This window comes from Dama dama, chromosome 7 (assembly GCF_033118175.1).
Source record: "Dama dama isolate Ldn47 chromosome 7, ASM3311817v1, whole genome shotgun sequence".
Classification (NCBI taxonomy): domain Eukaryota; kingdom Metazoa; phylum Chordata; class Mammalia; order Artiodactyla; family Cervidae; genus Dama; species Dama dama.
The window spans coordinates 47,675,001-47,693,877 of NC_083687.1; the positions used below are offsets into that span (position 1 = coordinate 47,675,001).

The 18,877-nt window shown below is 41.6% G+C and overlaps 1 protein-coding gene across 1 annotated transcript in view; it reads left to right on the forward strand.

Annotated features, from left to right (window-relative positions):
- The window catches only part of LOC133059330 (uncharacterized), a 231,626-nt gene that overhangs the window by 26,836 nt on the left and 185,913 nt on the right, over positions 1 to 18,877 (forward strand). The window contains 2 exon segments of the mRNA XM_061146304.1: positions 14,207 to 14,293; positions 16,307 to 16,440. Of these exon segments, the coding sequence (XP_061002287.1) occupies positions 14,207 to 14,293; positions 16,307 to 16,440 (221 nt within the window).

Here is an 18,877-nt window from a genome sequence, read left to right on the forward strand (position 1 = left end):
GAGCTGCTCTTCTCAGCCTTGTGGTCCAAGATGACTAGATACCAGCTCCATGCTCCAAGGACGGGGAAGGGAGGAGGCCACATATAAGTCGTCACCTGTAACAGATCTGTGTCTGTCCCTTCTGATGAGATGGGTCACCTGGCCATGCCCAGTTGCATGAGAGGCTGGGAAAGTTCTTATCCCAGAGTCACATTTCAAGTTGAAATTGATGGGTTCTAGAAGGAGAGAGAGCTTCCCTGGTGGCTCAGGGATAAAGAATTCGCCCACAACGCAGGAGCCACAGGAGACATGTGTTCGATCCCTGGGCTGGGAAGATCCCCTGGAGGAGAGCATGGCAACCTACTCCAGTATTCTTACCCGGAGAATCCCACGGACAAAGGAGCCTGGTGGGCTACAGTCTGTGGATGACAAAGGGTTGGACACAACTGAAGTGACTTAGCACGCACACGCAGAAGGAGCGAATGTGTGTTGGAGCCCACTAGCAGAATCTACACCCGGTGTGTTTTATGATTGTCCTCTTTTGGTAGGTGAGAAAACCAAAGTCGTAACTAGACTAAAGTAAGACAGAATACACGGTAGAATGAGGGATCTAAACCAAGCCCTGTTTGACTGCAGCTCACGTTCCTCGCCGACTCTTACAGAGCCCCTCTCTTCTTTGTTGGAGATGTCACGGCTTAGAGGGAGGACCTATCAGGGTGCGTCTAGACCCGTTGCTAACATATTCAGAAGAGAGACTCTAGAGTTGGGTCTGACAGTCAAGATCAGCAGCCTCCTAGTCTGGCAGAGAAAATGCGGGCAACGACGGTCAACAGTCAGGAATACGAAGGGAAGCTTCATCTGGCATCTTATTCATCTACAGACTCTGAAGATAAACTTCTGGTGTCTTCAGACCACACAAATTTTTTATTTAATATTAAAAAAGTATTTATTTACTTATTTGGCTGTGGTGGGTCTCAGGTGCAGTGTGCAGTGTCGTTTGTTGCAGCGGGCACACGGACTCTCTAGTTGTGGCCTGAAGGCTTGGTAGTTGTGGCGTGTGGGCTTAGTTGCCCTGTGGCATGTGGAATCTTAGTTTCCCAACCAGGGATCGAACCTGCATCTCTTGCATTGGAAGGCAGATTGTTATCCACTGGACCACCAGTTCAGTTCAATTCAGTCGCTCAGTTGTGTCCGACTCTTTGCAACCCCATGGGCCACAGCACGCCAGGCCTCCCTGTCCATCATCAACTCCCGGACTTTACCCAAACTCATGTCCATGTGATTCCATCCAACCATCTCATCCTCTGTTGTCTCCTTCTCTTCCTGCCTTCAATCTTTCTCAGCATCAGGGTCTTTTCAAATGGGTCAGCTCTTCACATCAGGTGGCCAAAGTACTGGGATTCAGCTTCAACATCAGTCCTTCCAATGAACACCCAGGACTGATCTCCTTTAGGATGGACTGGTTGGATCTCCTTGCAGTCCGAGGGACTCTATAGAGTCTTCTCCAACACCACAGTTCAAAAGCATCAGTTCTTTGGCACTCTGCTTTCTTTATAGTCCAACTCTCACATCCATACATGACTACTGGAAAAACCATAGCCTTAACTAGACGGACCTTTGTTGGCAAAGTAATGTCTACGCTTTTTAATATGCTGTCTAGGTTGGTCATAACTTTCCTTCCAAGGAGCAAGCATCTTTTAATTTCATGGCTGTAGTCACCATATGCAGTGATTTTGGAGGCCCCCAAAATAAAATCAGCCACTGTTTCCACTGTTTCCCCATCTATTTCCCATGAAGTGATGGGACCAGATGCCATAATCTTAGTTTTCTGAATGTTGAGTTTTAAGCCAACATTTTCATTCTCCTCTTTCATTTTCATCAAGAGGCTCTTTAGTTCTTTTTCACTTTCTGCCATAAAGGTGGTGTCATCTGCATATCTGAGATTATTGATATTTCTCCCGGCAATCTTGATTCCAGCTTGTGCTTCATCCAACCCACCAGGGAAGTCCCCTAAAGGCATTTTTTGGATCTTTGGTTCCCTTGATGAGAAATTAGTCTTATGGAGCTAGAAAGGATTCCCAAATGGCTCAGTGGTAAAGAATCTGCCTGCCAAAGAGGGAGATGCAGGAGATGCATTGGGTCAGGAAGATGTCCTGGAGTAGGAACTGGCAACCCGCTCCAGTATGCTTGCTTGGAAAATCCCATGGTCAGGGGAGCCTGGTGGACTATAGTTATGGGGTTGCAACGAGTTGGACGTGACTGCATGCACAAACACATGGAGCTAGGATGTTGCACAGCTGGGTCTTAAGGAGAAAAATGTGTCCCCAGCACCCAGATGGAGGCTTTCTTTATAAACTTTTATTCAGCAGAAGTGTTCAGGTTTCATCAAGAGGAATTCTCATCCTCTGTGGGCTCAGGAGCCTGTGTAAAACCTCAAATTTTAAGTTTGTAAATGGATATTTTGAGGTGGAGTACCACGTGATGACTTGGCTGTTGGGAGCTCAATAAAATGAGTCATGGAGAATAATTACAGTCATGGAAGATCAGGGCTTGGTGAGAGAGGGTAAGATGAGGTCTGTGGCATGGGTGACATCGGGATGAGTGTTAGGGTGAAAGTAATTACAGGCAAGTGATCTGCAGTAGAAATATATTGTGAGTCATGGACACCATTTTACATTTTCTAACAGCATTCACTAATATAATTTAAAAAAACAAGTGAATAGACTTTAACAATACATTTTATTTCAACCAATACCTACAAATATTATTTCAACTTATAATCCATAAAACTTAAAGCTGTATTTTACCTTTTTTGGGTATGAAGTCTTTGAAATCTTTGGATATATTTATACTGATAGCAAGTCTTAATGTGACCCAGCCTCATTTCAGGTGTGTGATAACCATATGTGGCTGGGCTGTGATGCAGAGCAAAGCAATGAAACCCAGTTAGACCTCGAAGTCCAGCCTCTCAAGTTCGTGTAGGAGAATTTGAGGAAATCTTAGAGAATCTGAACTCCTTTAGCCTCCAAAATGCTTCATAACCAATATCGACCAACAGTATAATAGTTCCAACACTGTCTCAGTTGTTCTCGTCATTTCTAAGAGCATTTCTCTGATGTAAATAAAAGTTTGGATATAAAGAGTATTCCTGGAGATAGATTGAATAAGTTCTCCTATGAACCAGAAATTAGTAAATGGAGAAGGAGAGCATTTTGTAACTTAAAATGAGAAGAGAGTAGAAGGCCCTTCGGATAGAAAAACCAGGAATGATTTATTATCCTGACAAAACCAGCCAGACATGGACATAGGTCAGGGTTACACCACCGCCATTCTGGAGCATAATCAACGTTAAAAAATGGATTTGCTGCATCTCTACCCAAATCCACCCTGCTCACCTGCCTTGGAAAGAGCCTCCAAAAAAATTCAATTGAAAATGAGACGTGCAGCTTTATGGTCTGTGAACAAGGAAGAATATTTGAAATACTTGAATTTAGAAACTGCTAGGTATTATAGCACAGAATGTTTCTTGTTAACACAATATAAAAGAACATTTATATCATTTGCCAATGTGATGACTTAAGTAAAATAGTAACTATGTGTTTTTCCCACAGGATTATTACAATGAGCACAAATTCTCATCCTATAACATCAGATACTGATACAGTTCCATGTTTTGCTTTTTTAACAAAATAAAAGCAATAGCAAATAATGGCAGAATACCAATACTACTTTACTTATCCAAATTATCTCATAGAAATGTAAAATAGTTAGATAGGTAATGATTTAAATTATGAAGGAAATGTCTAATAGAGAGATTTTCTAACAATAAACTTTGGATCAAAAAGAATTCTTTGGCAGTCCAGTGTTAAGACTCTGTACTCCCAGTGCTGGGGTCACATGGGTTCAATCCCTAGTTGGGGAACAAAGATCCCACATGCCGTATAGTGTGGCCAAAAAAAAAAAACACACCAAACTTCAGACTTGTGAGAGATTGAATTGCTTGTGTGTGTGTGCTCAGTCATGTCTGAGTCTTTGTGACCCCCTTGGACTGTAGCCCGCCAGGCTCCTCTGTCCATGGAATTTTTCAGGCAAGAATGCTGGAGTGGGTTGCCATTGCCTCCTCCAGGGGATCTTCCTGACCCAGGAATCCGTGTCTCTTGTGTCTCCTGCATTGGCGGGCAGATTCTTTATCAACTGCGCCACCTGGGAGTATAGAAGAAAGGTGATTTAAGTAAACATACACTGATCTTTAAGAACAAGCCAAATGGCAACTACTGAGTGGTCTGACTTGACGATCACCTGGCGGGTACCCTCCAGTTTCCCCTGAACACTCCGATGCTGAAGCATCTTTAGGAGCTTATTCATCTAAAGGGTCTCGAGGGAGAAGGGCAGTGAGCTGCGGAGATGACACTGCGCGTCGGCATCAGCTGTTTCACAAGCTGAGAATGAGAAAAAACACACCAAAACCCTCAGTCCTGCCTGCAGCTGCCTCTGCTCCCCATTTCTAAAGGGAGTCTTCCAGGCTCTGTTCATGACATTCTTCCCATTCTTACTGCCTTTAATCTGTAGGTGGACGCTTGGAAAAAAATCATTCAGCCACTTCTTTCATAAATTTCTGGAGGAATAACACACATCGGACATTTTTGACCATATGAGCTCTGCTCTGTCTTGCCTGGAAACCATGCTTTGTGTGTAAACCACTTCTCTGATTTCAGCTCATCCACTTCGCTCACTGCCAACCATGGCCTGGCCTGATGATGGTTAACCTGATGAGGAAGAGAAATTCAGAATGACAGCCCTTGAGAAGGGAGAGTGACAGAGAACCCACTGCTGTGTAGAATTTCAGAAGACAGAGGAGTTGGCTTAGGTTCTAAACCTAACAAGGGCTTGAGGGTTGGGTAGGTCGAAAGGCGTATTTAATAATCTAAATCTATAACATGGTGTCACTAAGAAGTAGTGAATGGCTGAATTCTAAAGGACAGTAAAATGAAATATGTGATAAATGTGACAAGGAGCCAGGGAAAGACATTTTTAAGTGAGAAGAAATAAGAAATAATTATAGAAATGCATAGTAAAACAGTTCAAATGATGGTGAGTGATTTAACTGCACTTGGGAAGTTCTTCCCTTTCAATCTCTAATTTTCACTGAGTTGCTTCAAGTGTTCTTTTCATCCTTGCTTCACTCACCCGAGGTCCTAGGGGAGCGCATTTGATGGATCAAGCTCAGGTCACTTGCCTGGCCCCTGGCTTTGTCACAGGTTGGGGAAGTAGGTTGAGTAAGCCCTTCCTGCCTTCTGTCGTTGGAGACAGGAATCTGGAGTTACTGAACCATCAAGACTATACTCACTGGGAACTAGGAAATTGTGATGCTATTAGAGAGAGGAAATGGATGCAGGACAGCAAAACAAGTCACCCAGACTCCCATCAGATAAGTGTCCCCACAGTTCCTCAGCCCTGGATTATTTCCTGATCATATCTATTGGTCACAACATCAGTACAGTTAAAACATGGGAGTGGCATATGTGTGATTAGTGGGATATAAATTTACATAATATTTTTCTTGCACGTGTGTATGTGTGTGTGTGTGTGTGTATATATGTATGCATGCTCAGTCGCTTCACTCGGGTACAGCTCTTTGCAGCGCTATGGACTGTAGCTCGCCAGGCTCCTCTGTCCATGGGATTCTCCAGGCAAGTATACTAGAGCGGGTTGTCATGCCCTCCTCCAGGGGATCTTCCCCACCCGGTGATCGAACCCATGTCTCTCTCACTGGCAGGCAGATTCTTTACCACTGAGCCGTGGGGGGAGCCATATATGTAAATATATATGTATATACACCAAAATACTTTATGTATTTCTCCATTTCCTCTTCCTCACTTATTGAAAAGCATATTGATCAAGTATAATCCATTTTCCAAGTGCTATGCTGAATAACAGAGATGCAACGGTGAACTCAACAGACATGAATGTTCTCTATGTCATGAAACATGTTACATAAGCAAAGTCACACTGAGGGCAACTCTTGAGATTTTAGTTGAGTCATCTGGATTAACCTGGCACTCTCAAACAAGCAGTAGTTTCTCATACAAGATTTTTACATCGATTTCAAGATGGTTTAAATCTAATAATCCGTTATGTTGATTGCTTTCATATTGAATTATACCACAGTGTGATGAAAAATTTTATTACTGAATGAACCCTTCAGTACAGTATATGAATTATCATAGATGCAGGGGGAAGAGATAATTATTAAATGAATGAAGGCACAGTCAGAAATACTCAGTCCAGTTCAGTTCAGTCACTCATTCGTGTCCGACTCTTTGCGACCCCATGGACTGCAGCACACCAGACTTCCCTGTCCATCACTAACTCCCGGAGCTTACTCAAACTCATGTCCATCAAGTCGGTGATGCCATCCAACCATCTTATCCTCTGTTGTCCCCTTCTCCTCCTGTTTTCAATCTTTCCCAGCAGAAACATTAATGTCTAATATCAGGTCCTTCCTAATTTGAAAGGTAATATTCTAAACTGTGTACATTAATTTGTGGACGTGTAGGATAAGGGCTTCCTTGATGACTCAGTGGTAAAGAATTTGTGGCCAAGCAGGAGACATGGGTTTGATCCCTGGGTTGGGACGATCCCTTGGAGAAGGAAATGGCAACCCACTCCAATATTCTTGCCTGGAAAATTCCATGGACAGAGAAGCCTGGTGGGCTACAGTCCCTGGGGTCGCAAGAGTCGGACATGACTTACTGACTAAGCAACAGCAACAAGTTAATGTTGCCCGGCTTCAACTAGAAAAAAAATTAGTTACTTTGATATTAGTTTTGTAGGAGTTTTAAATATGCGTAAGAAACAATATATTTATACTTAACCTTTGAATTGTCATTATTACTTAAGCAGTGGAAAGATCTTCCTGTTTAGAAGTGAGGTGCCTGGGGACCTGCTTTAACTCTGAGGATTCGAGGTCCGGAGGAACGCGAGGTTCATGAATGCCTTGGGGTCCTGTCGGTTGAGCCCTGCAGCAATTACGCACTCCGCAGCACTCCAGTGGTTTGAAAGTTAAAATGCCTGGTAATTTACCAGGAGGGAGGGCCTTAGGGGAAGAAGAATATGGCTCAATTAATTAGTACTTGTTAGCAAACTTCAACTATTACCCTATTTAGATTTTCAAATCACTGATATCTCAAATACCCACAAGATTTGGAAGGGAAGTAAGAATAAGCAGTAGAAAAAAATAGTTTGTCCAACAGGGCAGCAGCTTTTGAAAATGGTGTGAGCAGCAGATCCATGTTGACAGGTTAGCCTTTCTATAAAGGCGAAGAAGGAAATGGTATCAGTTTGCTGTTTTTCACTCCATGGTTAAAAACTCATGCCTTTCAGTTTGAGTTTCTGGTTAAGATGAATACTCGTGATGACCATCTAGGGATTCCTATGAAAGTCTAAGAGAAACTGATTTTGAGAGTTATTTGGAGCTTTATTATGGGTGTCGTTTTCCTACTTACTCATTATATCTCCTAAGTGTCTACTGTTGGTATTTTAAAAAATTAATGATTTGTAGTGTTTTTTCAAGGTATTGTTCAAATACTTTGAAAATTATTGTCTTTGCTCTGAAAGCTTTTCAGTCAAATCTCTCATGCGTTCATGGTATGGAAACATTGTCTTCAAATACTATCTACACAAAATATATTAATAATTATTTTAAAATAATTTTAGCTCACATCCCCCCTTATTTTTGTTCTAATTACTCTGACTAAGGTTTCTAAGTGAAAGTGAAGTCACTCAGTCGTGTCCGACTCTTTGTGACCCAGTGGACTGTAGCCTACAAGGCTCCTCCGTCCATGGGATACTCCAGGCAAGAATACTGGAGTGGGTTACCATTTCCTTCTCCAGGGGCTCTTCTCAACCCAGGGATTGAACCCAGGTCTCCCACATTGGAGGCAGACACTTTAACCTCTGAGCCACCAGGGAAGCCCTAAGGATTCTAAGAGACTGTTAAATAATAATGTGGGAAACCTGGGTTCGATCCCTGGGTTGGGAAGACCCCCTGGAGTAGGACATGGCAACCCACTCTAGTATTCTTGTCTGGAGAATCCCCTTGGGCCGAGGAGGCTGGCGAGCTACAGTCCATGGGGTCATAAAGAGTCAGATACAACTGAGCAACTAAGCACAAATATTGATACTGGACATTTAAGTCATAGTTTGAGTTTCCTTCATTAGGTTTTTTTTTTTTTTTGGTTTGAGTTTTGTTGTAGTTTTGTTTTGATACTTAATATAATGAAGACTGATTTAAGATAACAATTTTTATCCTCTCTCTGGTGACTCAGAGGGTAGAGTCCGCCTGCAGTTCAAGAGACACAAAAGACACAGTTTCGACCCCTGGGTCAGGAAGACACCCCGGAGAAAGGAATGGCAACCCACTCCAGTATTATTGCCTGGAGAATCCCATGGACAGAGGAGCCTGGTGGGCTATGGTCCATAGGGTCACATAGAGTCAGACATGACTGAGTGATGAACACCTTCACTTTTTTAATAATGAAGACTTTAAGATAATTTTTAGTTATCTTAAAAAGTAGCTTTGTATCTTTAGTTGCCATTAATTAAAAAAAATGTTTGTAAATCAATCTTATAAAAACAGTATTTGAGTGAATTTAGTAAAGTAGGTGGTAAAGAATCTGCCTAGATTACAGGAGACTCCAGTTCAATTCCTGGGTGGGGAAGATCCGCTGGAGAAGGGATAGGCTACCCACTCCAGTATTCTTGGGATTCCCTGGGGGCTCAGATGGTAGAGAATTGGTCTACAATGTGGGAAATCTGGGTTTGATCCCTGGGATAGGAAGGTTCCCTGGAGAAGGGAACAGCTACCCACTCTAGTATTCTGGCCTGGAGAATTCCATGGGTAGAGGAGCTTGGCAGGCTACAGTCCATCTGGTCAGCAAAGAATCGGACATGACTGAGCAACTTTCAGTAGGATAGGTTATGTTTGAGTTTGATAAAATTCCCACTAATCTCCCTTACAGCCTCCTGACTTCTATATTTCTGTTTCATACACATATATAAACTCCTTGACCATTTAAATCTGAAGACTTGGTATTAGATTTTCAAAGTGGGGAAAATATAAAGTTTTCCTAAATTTATTTATAAAATTCATGGGAATCAAATTTAATTATAGAGCTCTAGGCTTCATGCTTTTGAAAGGTGTAGTGCTGAAGAGAGTATCCTAGTTTGCAAAATTTTGGTGTACGGCTATAATCACAGAATGTAGTGTGTTTAGTTATTTAGTTTGCATGCAGGCCTTGTGTTTCTTTAACTTACAATATATTGTAGAAAACATGAAGGTTGGTGATAAAAAGCTGAGGTGAAGCAGGTGGATTCATAGGAAAAGGACAAGTATGGGGTCAATAAACTTCTCGAGAAATGGATAGATGCAGTCACATCTTCTCCCTCTGGAGCTAATGGGGCTGATTCGAAAGGAAGTGGTTGCCTCGTTGAGTCAAGGCACTTCCTTGATTCACAGAAATCTCCCTCTGGTGGGCAATTCCATTTTCACTCTTATGAGCCCCCAAGGAGCTGCAGGGGTGCACACTGGAGAACTCCCTGACCAAAGTTCACATTCGGTGTAATTGAAGTGAAAGCCCTGATTACATTCTGTGCTGCTCTGAGTTAAAGGATAGAAAACCTGACATGTGTGGAAGGGCAAAGCATGTACATGCCTCTTCCTCCCTCAATTCAGCAAAAATAGCCCTAACTGAGGCTGATTATAAACATCGAACAGCTAATTTAGGAAGTTGGAAACAAAGAAGGAGCATCGAGAGTGTAAACAAAGCTAATTTACTGGCTTACTACTTTTATGTATCACACCCGATTGCCTCAATGTAGAACCATAGATACATGTATATATGCAATTGTCAAGTTATTCGTATGAATGTCACAAACGGTTAAATATCAGCCATGTTGCAGCCTATTGTTATATGTATATTGCCCTACTTTGAATTTCTCAGTGGGTCTGTTAATTTTCCTGTGAGATGATTTTAGACATATCCAAAAGCATATTCTGAATCATTAGGGCACTTTCAGGAATTTATCCTATTTAGCAACCTACCTTCTGGTAATATCTAAAACCATCTCACTTTATTAAGTCTTGACACTATCCAATGAAGCACAACAAAGGAACTAGTGAAGCCTGTTGTTTCCAAATTTCTAGTAGGTTCCCTCTGCTGTACCATCTTAAACTCTGCCTACTCTATTTCAGTTACTGGCTTATCAGGGCAATATATAACAACGGAAAGGAAGAGTAATTTTAATATTTCATAATTGTTGTTGCTTAGTCTCTAAGTTGTGTCTGGTTCTTTGTGACCCCACGGAGTGTAGCCCTTCAGGCTCCTCTGTGCCAGGCAAGAATATTGGAGTGGGTTGCCCTTTCCTTCTCCAGGGGATCTTCCTGACCCAGGGATAAAACCTGCTTCTCCCACGTCTGTTGTATTGGCAGACACATTCTTTCCTGCTGAGCCACGAGGGAAGCCTCCAATATTTAGTAATAGTAGGTGCTTATTTGATTCACAAACTGATTTATGTTATAACAAAAACAAAAAAAAAAATGCCCAAATAGTATTGAACTATACATTTGTAATAAATCATAAATGTTACATTATCACTTCATTATCTCACACTTGAGAACGTAGTGATTTACTCCTGGATGTCCATTTTCATTTGAAGCGAAGATATATGCAAGAGAGGCAGCCCCCAATCCTTCCTGGGGTACCAAATCATCGTTATCTGGTTCTATTTCCCCTCCATGGTATGCATTCGGTTCAGTTCTGTTCAGTCGCTCAGTCGTGTCTGACTCCTTGCGACCCATGAATCACAGCACGCCAGGCCTCCCTGTCCATCACCAGCTCCCGGAGTTTACTCAAACTCATGCCTATCGAGTCGGTGATGCCATCCAGCTATCTCATCCTCTGTCAGCCCCTTCTCCTCCTGCCCCCAATCCCTCCCAGCATCAGGGTCTTTTCCAATGAGTCAACTCTTCACATGAGGTGGCCAAAGTATTGGAGTTTCAGCTTCAGCATCAGTCCTTCCAGTGAATACCCAGGACTGATCTCCTTTAGGATGGACTGGTTGGATCTCCTTGCAGTCCAAGGGACTCTCAAGAGTCTTCTCCAACACCACAGTTCAAAAGCATCAATTCTTTGGTGCTCAGCTTTCTTCACAGTCCAGCTCTCACATCCATACATGACCACAGGAAAAACGATAGCCTTGACTAGATGGACCTTTGTTGGCAAAGTAATGTCTCTGCTCTTTAATATACTAGTACCACCTAATAAACTATAAAATATACATATCCATTTGCTTTTATTCTTCCACTCACAGACTGTAAGCTCTGTGAGGGGAGAGGTTTTTGAATGTTTGTTTTACTGATATAGTCACGTGGTAAACACTCAATAATCCACTCTAGGATTCTTGCCTGGAGAATCCCATGTACAGAGGAACCGGGGGGTTACAGTCCATGGGTCACAAAGAGTCGGACACGACTGAGCAACTAAGCGCACACACCCTCAAATGTACTTTAAATAATTGAATGGATATGAAACATTCTATCAGCATGAAGTGACAGACACTGCACAACTTAACAATAATTTGAACAAAAGCATCAGTTAAGAACCCAGTTCTGGGACGACTGAGCAAGTGTGGATTCCATCACTTACTTTTCTGTATCGGAACTTTGGGAGGCAGAGAATAACCGGGGAGCACCCAGTAACAACACGTGCTTCCCGTGTCTTTATGCTTTTGTGTCTTTTTTCCTGTTAAGCTTCTCCTTCCAAAACAAATTCTTTTCCCCTGTATTTTTTTGATATGGCTAATTCCTAATCACAATTTTTTTTTAAACAGAAGCTGATTTTATTTAGACTGGGATACGGCAAAGAGGTGGGCAGTCATCCTTTGCCTGGGTGGTGGTGGAGATGATGCTATGTGTTTTTTTTTTTGTAATTTTTGTTTACTTTTCATTTCATATTGGAGTACAGCCAGTGAAAGACAGTATGCTGGTTTCAGGTGGATGGCAAAGGGACTCAGCCATACATGTACACATGTCCATTCTCCCTTAGACTCCCCTTCCATACCGGCTGAGCAGAGCTCCAGGTGCTATATGTAGGTCCCTGTTGGTTATCCATTACTTCAAGTAGTAATTTCTCCAGGAAATCTTTGAACTCTCCAGGATGGGTTGGACGCTCCTGCCATACACTCCGACAGAACCCTGTCCTTTACACAATATTAAACCACATTGGACTGAATGCAGACTTCATGCTCAGCTGGGCAAGATCCTCATTTCTCAACAGACAACAGGGGTGTAAATAGTTTGAGAACCTGTGTGTATGCATGCTAGGTCACTTGAGTTGTGTCCGACCCTATGGACCATAGCGTGCCAGGCTCCTCTGTCCATGGGATTCTCCAGGCAAGAATACTGGAGTGGGTTGCCATGCCCTCCTCCAGCAGATCTTCCCAACCCAGGGATCGAACCAGCATCTCTTATGTCTCCTGCATTGGCAGATGGGTTTATTACCACTGGGGCCACCTGAGAAGCCTGTTTGACAAGCTGGAGAATCAGTTTCTCCAGATTTTTGACTTAAAAATGATTTAGCTTTGTTTATTCTCCAGGGACTTGATCCACTTGCCACTATTTATTAATAAATCATTTCAGGAGACGGAGAACTGGAGTTTTATACTGAACTGGGGGTGGCGGGTTTCCAGGGTGTGGGTGCCAATGGTTGACTGTTGCTGCCATGGCAAATAGCATAAGGAATACAGCGTCATTTTCACTTTAATAGAGGTGAATTAGTTTGCCAGTATATGAAAGAGTATGCTTAGAGTATCACAGTGCTTTGTGTAAAGGGGGAGAATACAACAATTACAGTGAATTGGGTAGAATAGCTGTGTTATTGCAGTACATAAGACTTTGATTACACACTGCCAAGATTCATATCAGCCTAGTGGTTGTTGACAGATAAAGTAACAAAAATGAAACCCATTTATTTATTTTTTTTTCTTTATTGAGACCTCAAGGTAAAGCAGATTTTCAGTTCTTGTAGTTACTACGTTGATAGAACAGAGACTGACAGCAAAAATGTGCCAGTCTAGAAATATAAATTAAGCTTAGGTTCATATCAAAATTCCATTTAGTCTTGGAAAAGGACCTGCTGTTGGGATTATTTTTGATCCTAAAATAAATATATTGTGGAGTTTCACAGTATACTTGGTCTGTATTAACCCTTTCCTGTGAGCAATACTTTCAAATTTTTTTTTTTAATTTCAGTTGACAAAGCTTTATTTTGCAGTGTTTGAGACAAGTTATCATCAGAGTAGGTTACCTTTTGCTGAATGTAAATTACTAGCAACAGGATGATACACATTTCAGTCTGCAGAAAGCATGATGGAAAATTGATAGCAGACCTTTTAGTGTATTACAAAGTCATGTTTCATGCTGCGGTTTGGTTATCTACCTAAGGACAAAAGTAAGTGGGAAATGTGAAGTGAGAATTTTGGGTGTGTGTTGTTCAGATTATAGATGTGTCTTGAGTACAATTTCCAGCTACAGCATTTGCACCTTCCTTCCTGTTACTTAAGTTTCTCCTGTTTCTTCTTCGCTTTGGTCCTCCCTCTCTCCCTCTTTTCCTTCCTCCCTTCCTTTCTTCCCTCTTTCCTTCCTTCCTTCATCCCTCCATCTTCCCTCTCTCTTTCTCCTTTCTTTTTACTCAACTAGTAAAGTGAAAATTTTGCTATAGTTTCTCAGAATTAAAACAGTATTAAGTTGCCTATGAAATTCCGGATCCAACGACATGATATGCCTCATGAATTATATACAAGTGGGTAAACAGAGGCATCGGCGAACTCTAAACACCATTATAATCCAGCAGTTTGATTTCTTGAATATATCCTAAAAATAATTTTGATTACGTTTTCAAATTATTCTTCTAAAGTCTGCATTTGAAAATTTTCTCATTAATTTTTTTGCAACAGACAGATAGCATGAACTTGTTTCTCGAATTACCTTTTCTGACCTTTTGCCAGATGATAATTACAAAAAAAGGAAAGCCTGGAAGACTTGTAAAAAAAAATTAAGCTTATCAAGTAGCTAAAATGGCCCTTCTGTGCTGGTGTCGATTTCAAAATTAACATTTTGGTTCATGTGCTTCTAATAATCACTGACCCTTACTTCATGTACTTTCCACAGGAAATGAATACAGCAGAAATTACTTTGACCCACTGATGGATGAGGAAATAAACCCAAGGCAGTGTGGGATGGAGGTCAGCCAAGAGGGTGAGCTAGAATTAAGTATGTAATTTTTGTGTCAGAATATTCTTCCCCATTCATGAAAATGAGGTGACAAAGATCACACATGCAGTTCCATTTAGATTTTTGCAGCTTACAATTTAAATGGGAAGTTTTAACCACTAACGACGTGATGGGCAGTGAAGGTAATTTCTGATCAAGGACAGCAAGCTGGTTACCTAGAGGAAGTGAGAACTGGCTTTCATGCAACACTGCTGTACACAGTTTGCTGCCCTTCCAGGGCCCGTGTCATGTATATGAGGAGTGTCATCACTTTACAAATGCCGGCTCAGCCCTTCACGTTTAAAAGGAGCATTCCTCAATAAACTTCATCTAGCATGTGAGATTTCCATACCCAGGGACTAGTGGATTTCTTTCACTGAAGCCGTAGGACCACCCTTTAAGTTTTAAACCACAAAGGTGTAGGGGTAAGATGATTTCTTCTTCTCGTATCTTGTTTCTAGCTGTGGTTGCAAAATAACAATTTAGAATTGCTCATTATGTGCCCACTGCCCTGCGTATTTGGTAGTTTACAAAGTGTTCTAGCCATGACGATTAGTAATTTCTTTGTAACTACATTTGCATATCTATGAATTAGCTGAAGAGAAATTTACCATAAATATGTTCTTTTAGCATCCATATAAGTTCATAAGGGTCTTCTCAGGTGGCACAGTGGTAAAGAATCTGCCTGCCAATGCAGGAGACACAGGAGATGCGGGTTCGATCCCTGAGTTTGGAAGATTCCAGGATGAGGAAAATGGCAACCCACTCCAGCATTCTTGCCTGGAAAATCCCATAAACAGAGGAGCCTGGTGGGCTACTAGTCCACAGGGTCCCAGAGAATTGGACATGACTGAGCAGACATGACCTTGCCACAAGTTGATAATAGAATTCTCTATGATCAATTAGTGAAGTTGTTCCTTGAGGTTTTTGAGATAATGACAGTGACAAATATTATTCAGCGTCATTTGCAACCCAAAAGATCATATTTCACCATGGGGCTCCAGACATTGTATCTGCCTTCTAGGGGAAGGGGAACATGTTTGAGGTATGTATGTATGTTCTAATTCAGTGACTAAGGTGGTCATCCAACTTAATGTTTAAGTTCAGTTCTATCCAGTGGTAGGACATCCACTTAATGACCCTTTAACCCTCTTCTAAGAACCATGTTTTTATACTATTATTATTTTTGGTAATGACATGACCTTGGTGCTTTATCCTTGTAAAAGAATAAAATAGTTCTTGAATTCTCTATTATACCACAAGAGCATATATAGAAGAATCTAAGACCACCTAAGTTTGCTCTTTCTTATATGCATGTAGTACAAAAATGTATCTTGGGAGTAGCTAATATAAAACAGTTGCTCACTTTGATTTAATGCTTATAAATTCTGCTACATGATTTGACAAACCATAGTGGCCTATTCTGATTCTTGTGTAATAGATGTCATAATCTATTGAATATGAGATCCTTTTTATTGGAGAAGTTATATTATAAATGCCCTGCAATGTATTTAAAATCATTGTTCCAATTATCATTGATTTCAAGTTTTTTTAGACAAAGGCAGCATATTCAACAGAATTTTGAGTCTATGACCTATAAAATAACTAAATAGCCATGATGATTAATAATTTTTTTGTAATTACACTTACATATCTATAAATTAGCTGATCTGAAAGTTATCATAAATATGCTCTTTTAGCACCCATGTGTGTGTTAGTGACTTAGTCATGTCCGACTCTTTGCAATCCCATGGACTATAGCCCACCAGGCTCCTCTGTCTATGGGGATTCTCCAGGCAAGAATGCTGGAGTGGGTTGCCATGCTCTCCTCCAGGGGATCTTCCTGATCCAGGGATCAAACCCATGTCTCCTGCATCTCCGGCATCGCAGGTAGATTGTTTTACTGCTGAGCCACTGGGGAAGCCATTATAGTAACAATTGTTAAGATAAAGTGACAAAGCTCAAGTGGAGTTCACGTGATCTTCTTGTGGTCAACAGATGAGAGCCTCGTGGAGGGGACTTTGAGTTCTGAAGACCCGGTGAGTTCCAGAAAGAATCTTGAACACTACAAAAAGGATAGCGAAGCCATCTCTGCCGACAGTGAGGAGACTGAAAGAAGCACTCAGAAAAACGTAATTCTGCCAGGAAGTCCTTCATTGGAACAGGTCAGCACTAAATCTAAATCAAGAAATGTAGACTAAGCTCACTTTTTGAAATAATAGTTGAAATATCAATCCTGCACATCATCTCCTTGTTTTAGTTACCAATGAACCACTTCCTGACTTGCTCCATGACTGTCTGAGTCTTTCCCTCTGTCTTTCATAATATATTTTATCACACAGAGCTTACACTATCATATCAACATCAATCCAAGCCCTTGAACAATTTAGTTTCACTTCACTTTTTAAAATTTCATGTTAGGGAGATCATTTCTAGCATGTGATGACGTACCTGTAAGAAAACCTGAAACCAGCACAAACTTACTTGAAGAAAATTAAGAACTACTTGGGCTTGTTTGCATAAGCATCATATAAATATGTGAATAATCTCTTATTTATGAAGTCACCATTATGGGATTTAACTCGTACAGTGTTGTGACAAATGCCACGCAATCTTCAGCCTGTGGATCGTGTTGACTTCAGAAATATCCTTTCTGTTTCCCACACTTGCAGTTTCTACTTTTGTGTGGTGTAGTATCATGTGTTCAGGTTCACGAAGGAGAGGAAAACATTTCTTCTGTGTAGTCACCTTATCCATCTCCGATAAAAAGGAAAGACCCCCCCCCCCCAAGTCTAGGGGTGTGTGTGTGTGTGTGTGTGTGTGTAGTTTTTGTGAAAGGTAAGTAGATTCAGGTTGAAATGGAACAAAAGTCTATCATCAAGTAAAGAAAAAAAAAAAACTGTTCTCAATGATGTCTTTCAAAATAACAGGTTACAAGTGGAAATATTTTCCACTTTAGAATAGAGGAGAAATAGCTTAGTTTGGGGAGGTATTCTCTAATTTGGAGAGTTTATTTTCTTTCATAACATAGTTTATTTTCTTCATTTGTGCCTCTTAGATACAAATATCCTGGGCACATTAAGGTTGTAACTATTCTGAGTTTTCTCAGGTAAATGATCCTAATTAGCAAGTACATGTTTGAGTGCTCAGTTGCTCGGTTATGTCCAACTCTTTGCAAACTGAGGGACTGTAGCCTGCCAGGCTCCTCTGTCCATGGGGTTCTCCAGGCAAGAATACTAGAGTGCGTTATCATGCCCTCCTCCAGGGGATCTTCCTGACCCAGGGATCGAACTCACATCTCTTAGGTCTCCTGCATTTTCAGGGAGGTTCTTTACCACCAGTGCTAGCTGGGAAGCAATGCACAGGCACTATGCCTGCAGTGGATTGAACTGTGTTCTCCTGAACTGCTTAATCCTGGTAGCTGTGACTGATCTTGTTTGGAAGTAGGGTCTCTGCAGTGTAATTAATAAACTGAGGATCTTCAGATGAAATCATCCTGAATGTATATGTTGTTGTTGTTCAGTCGCTAAGAACTGTCTGACTCTGTGACACCATGGACTGCAGCCTGCCAGGCTCCTCTATTCTCCATTGCTTCCCAACGTTTGCTCAAACTCATGTCCATTGAGTTGGTGATGCTCTTTAAGCAGCTCATCCTCTGTCAGCCCCTTCTCCTTTTGCCTTCAACCTTTCCCAGCAGCAGGGTCTTTTCCAGTGAGTTGATTCTTCGCATCAGGTGACCAAAGTATTAGAGCTTCAGCATCAGTCCTTCCAATGAATATTCAGGATTGGTTTCCTTTAGGATGAACTGGTTGGATCTCCTTGCAGTCCAAGGGACTCTTAAGAGTCTTCTCCAGCACCACAACTTGAAAGCATAAATTTAGATGACTTAAATGATCAACTTAGATGATCAATTTAGATGAATTTAAATGATTGAGCTCTAAATCCAATGACTAGTGTCCTTAAAAGAGAAAGAAGAGAGAGGATTTGAGGATTTGAGCCACAGCCCCACGTAGGAGGGAAGCGATGTGAAGACAGAGGCAGAATGGAGTGATGCATCTACAGGAAAGAAGCAGCAAGGACTGCGGCAGTCACCACAGGCAGGAGAGAGGCTCAGCCTGGATTGTCCCCTAGAGCTTCACAAAGGAGCCAGTCCTGAAAGCACCTTGATCAGACCTCTTGCATCACAACTGTGAAGCTGACATTTCTGCTGTTTGAAGCCCCAGAACTTGAGATAATTTGCTATGGTAGCAACAGGCGAGAAATATGGCTGCAAGGGTGGGGGACCCCGTGAGCTGGGTTATGCGTCTTCATGGGTTTTAATTGGAGTATAATTGCTTAACAATATTGTATTAGTTTCTGTTGTACAACGAAGTGAATCAACCCCAAGTATACATAAGTCCCCTCCCTCTTGGACTTACCCCTCACCTCTCCGCCTCACCCACCCTCTAGGTCATCACAGAGCTCCGTGAGCTCCCGGTGTTATGCAGCAGCTTCCCACTGGCTATCTATCTCTTTTACACATGGCAGTGTATAGATGTCAGTTCCAATCTCCCTATTCATCCCAGTCCC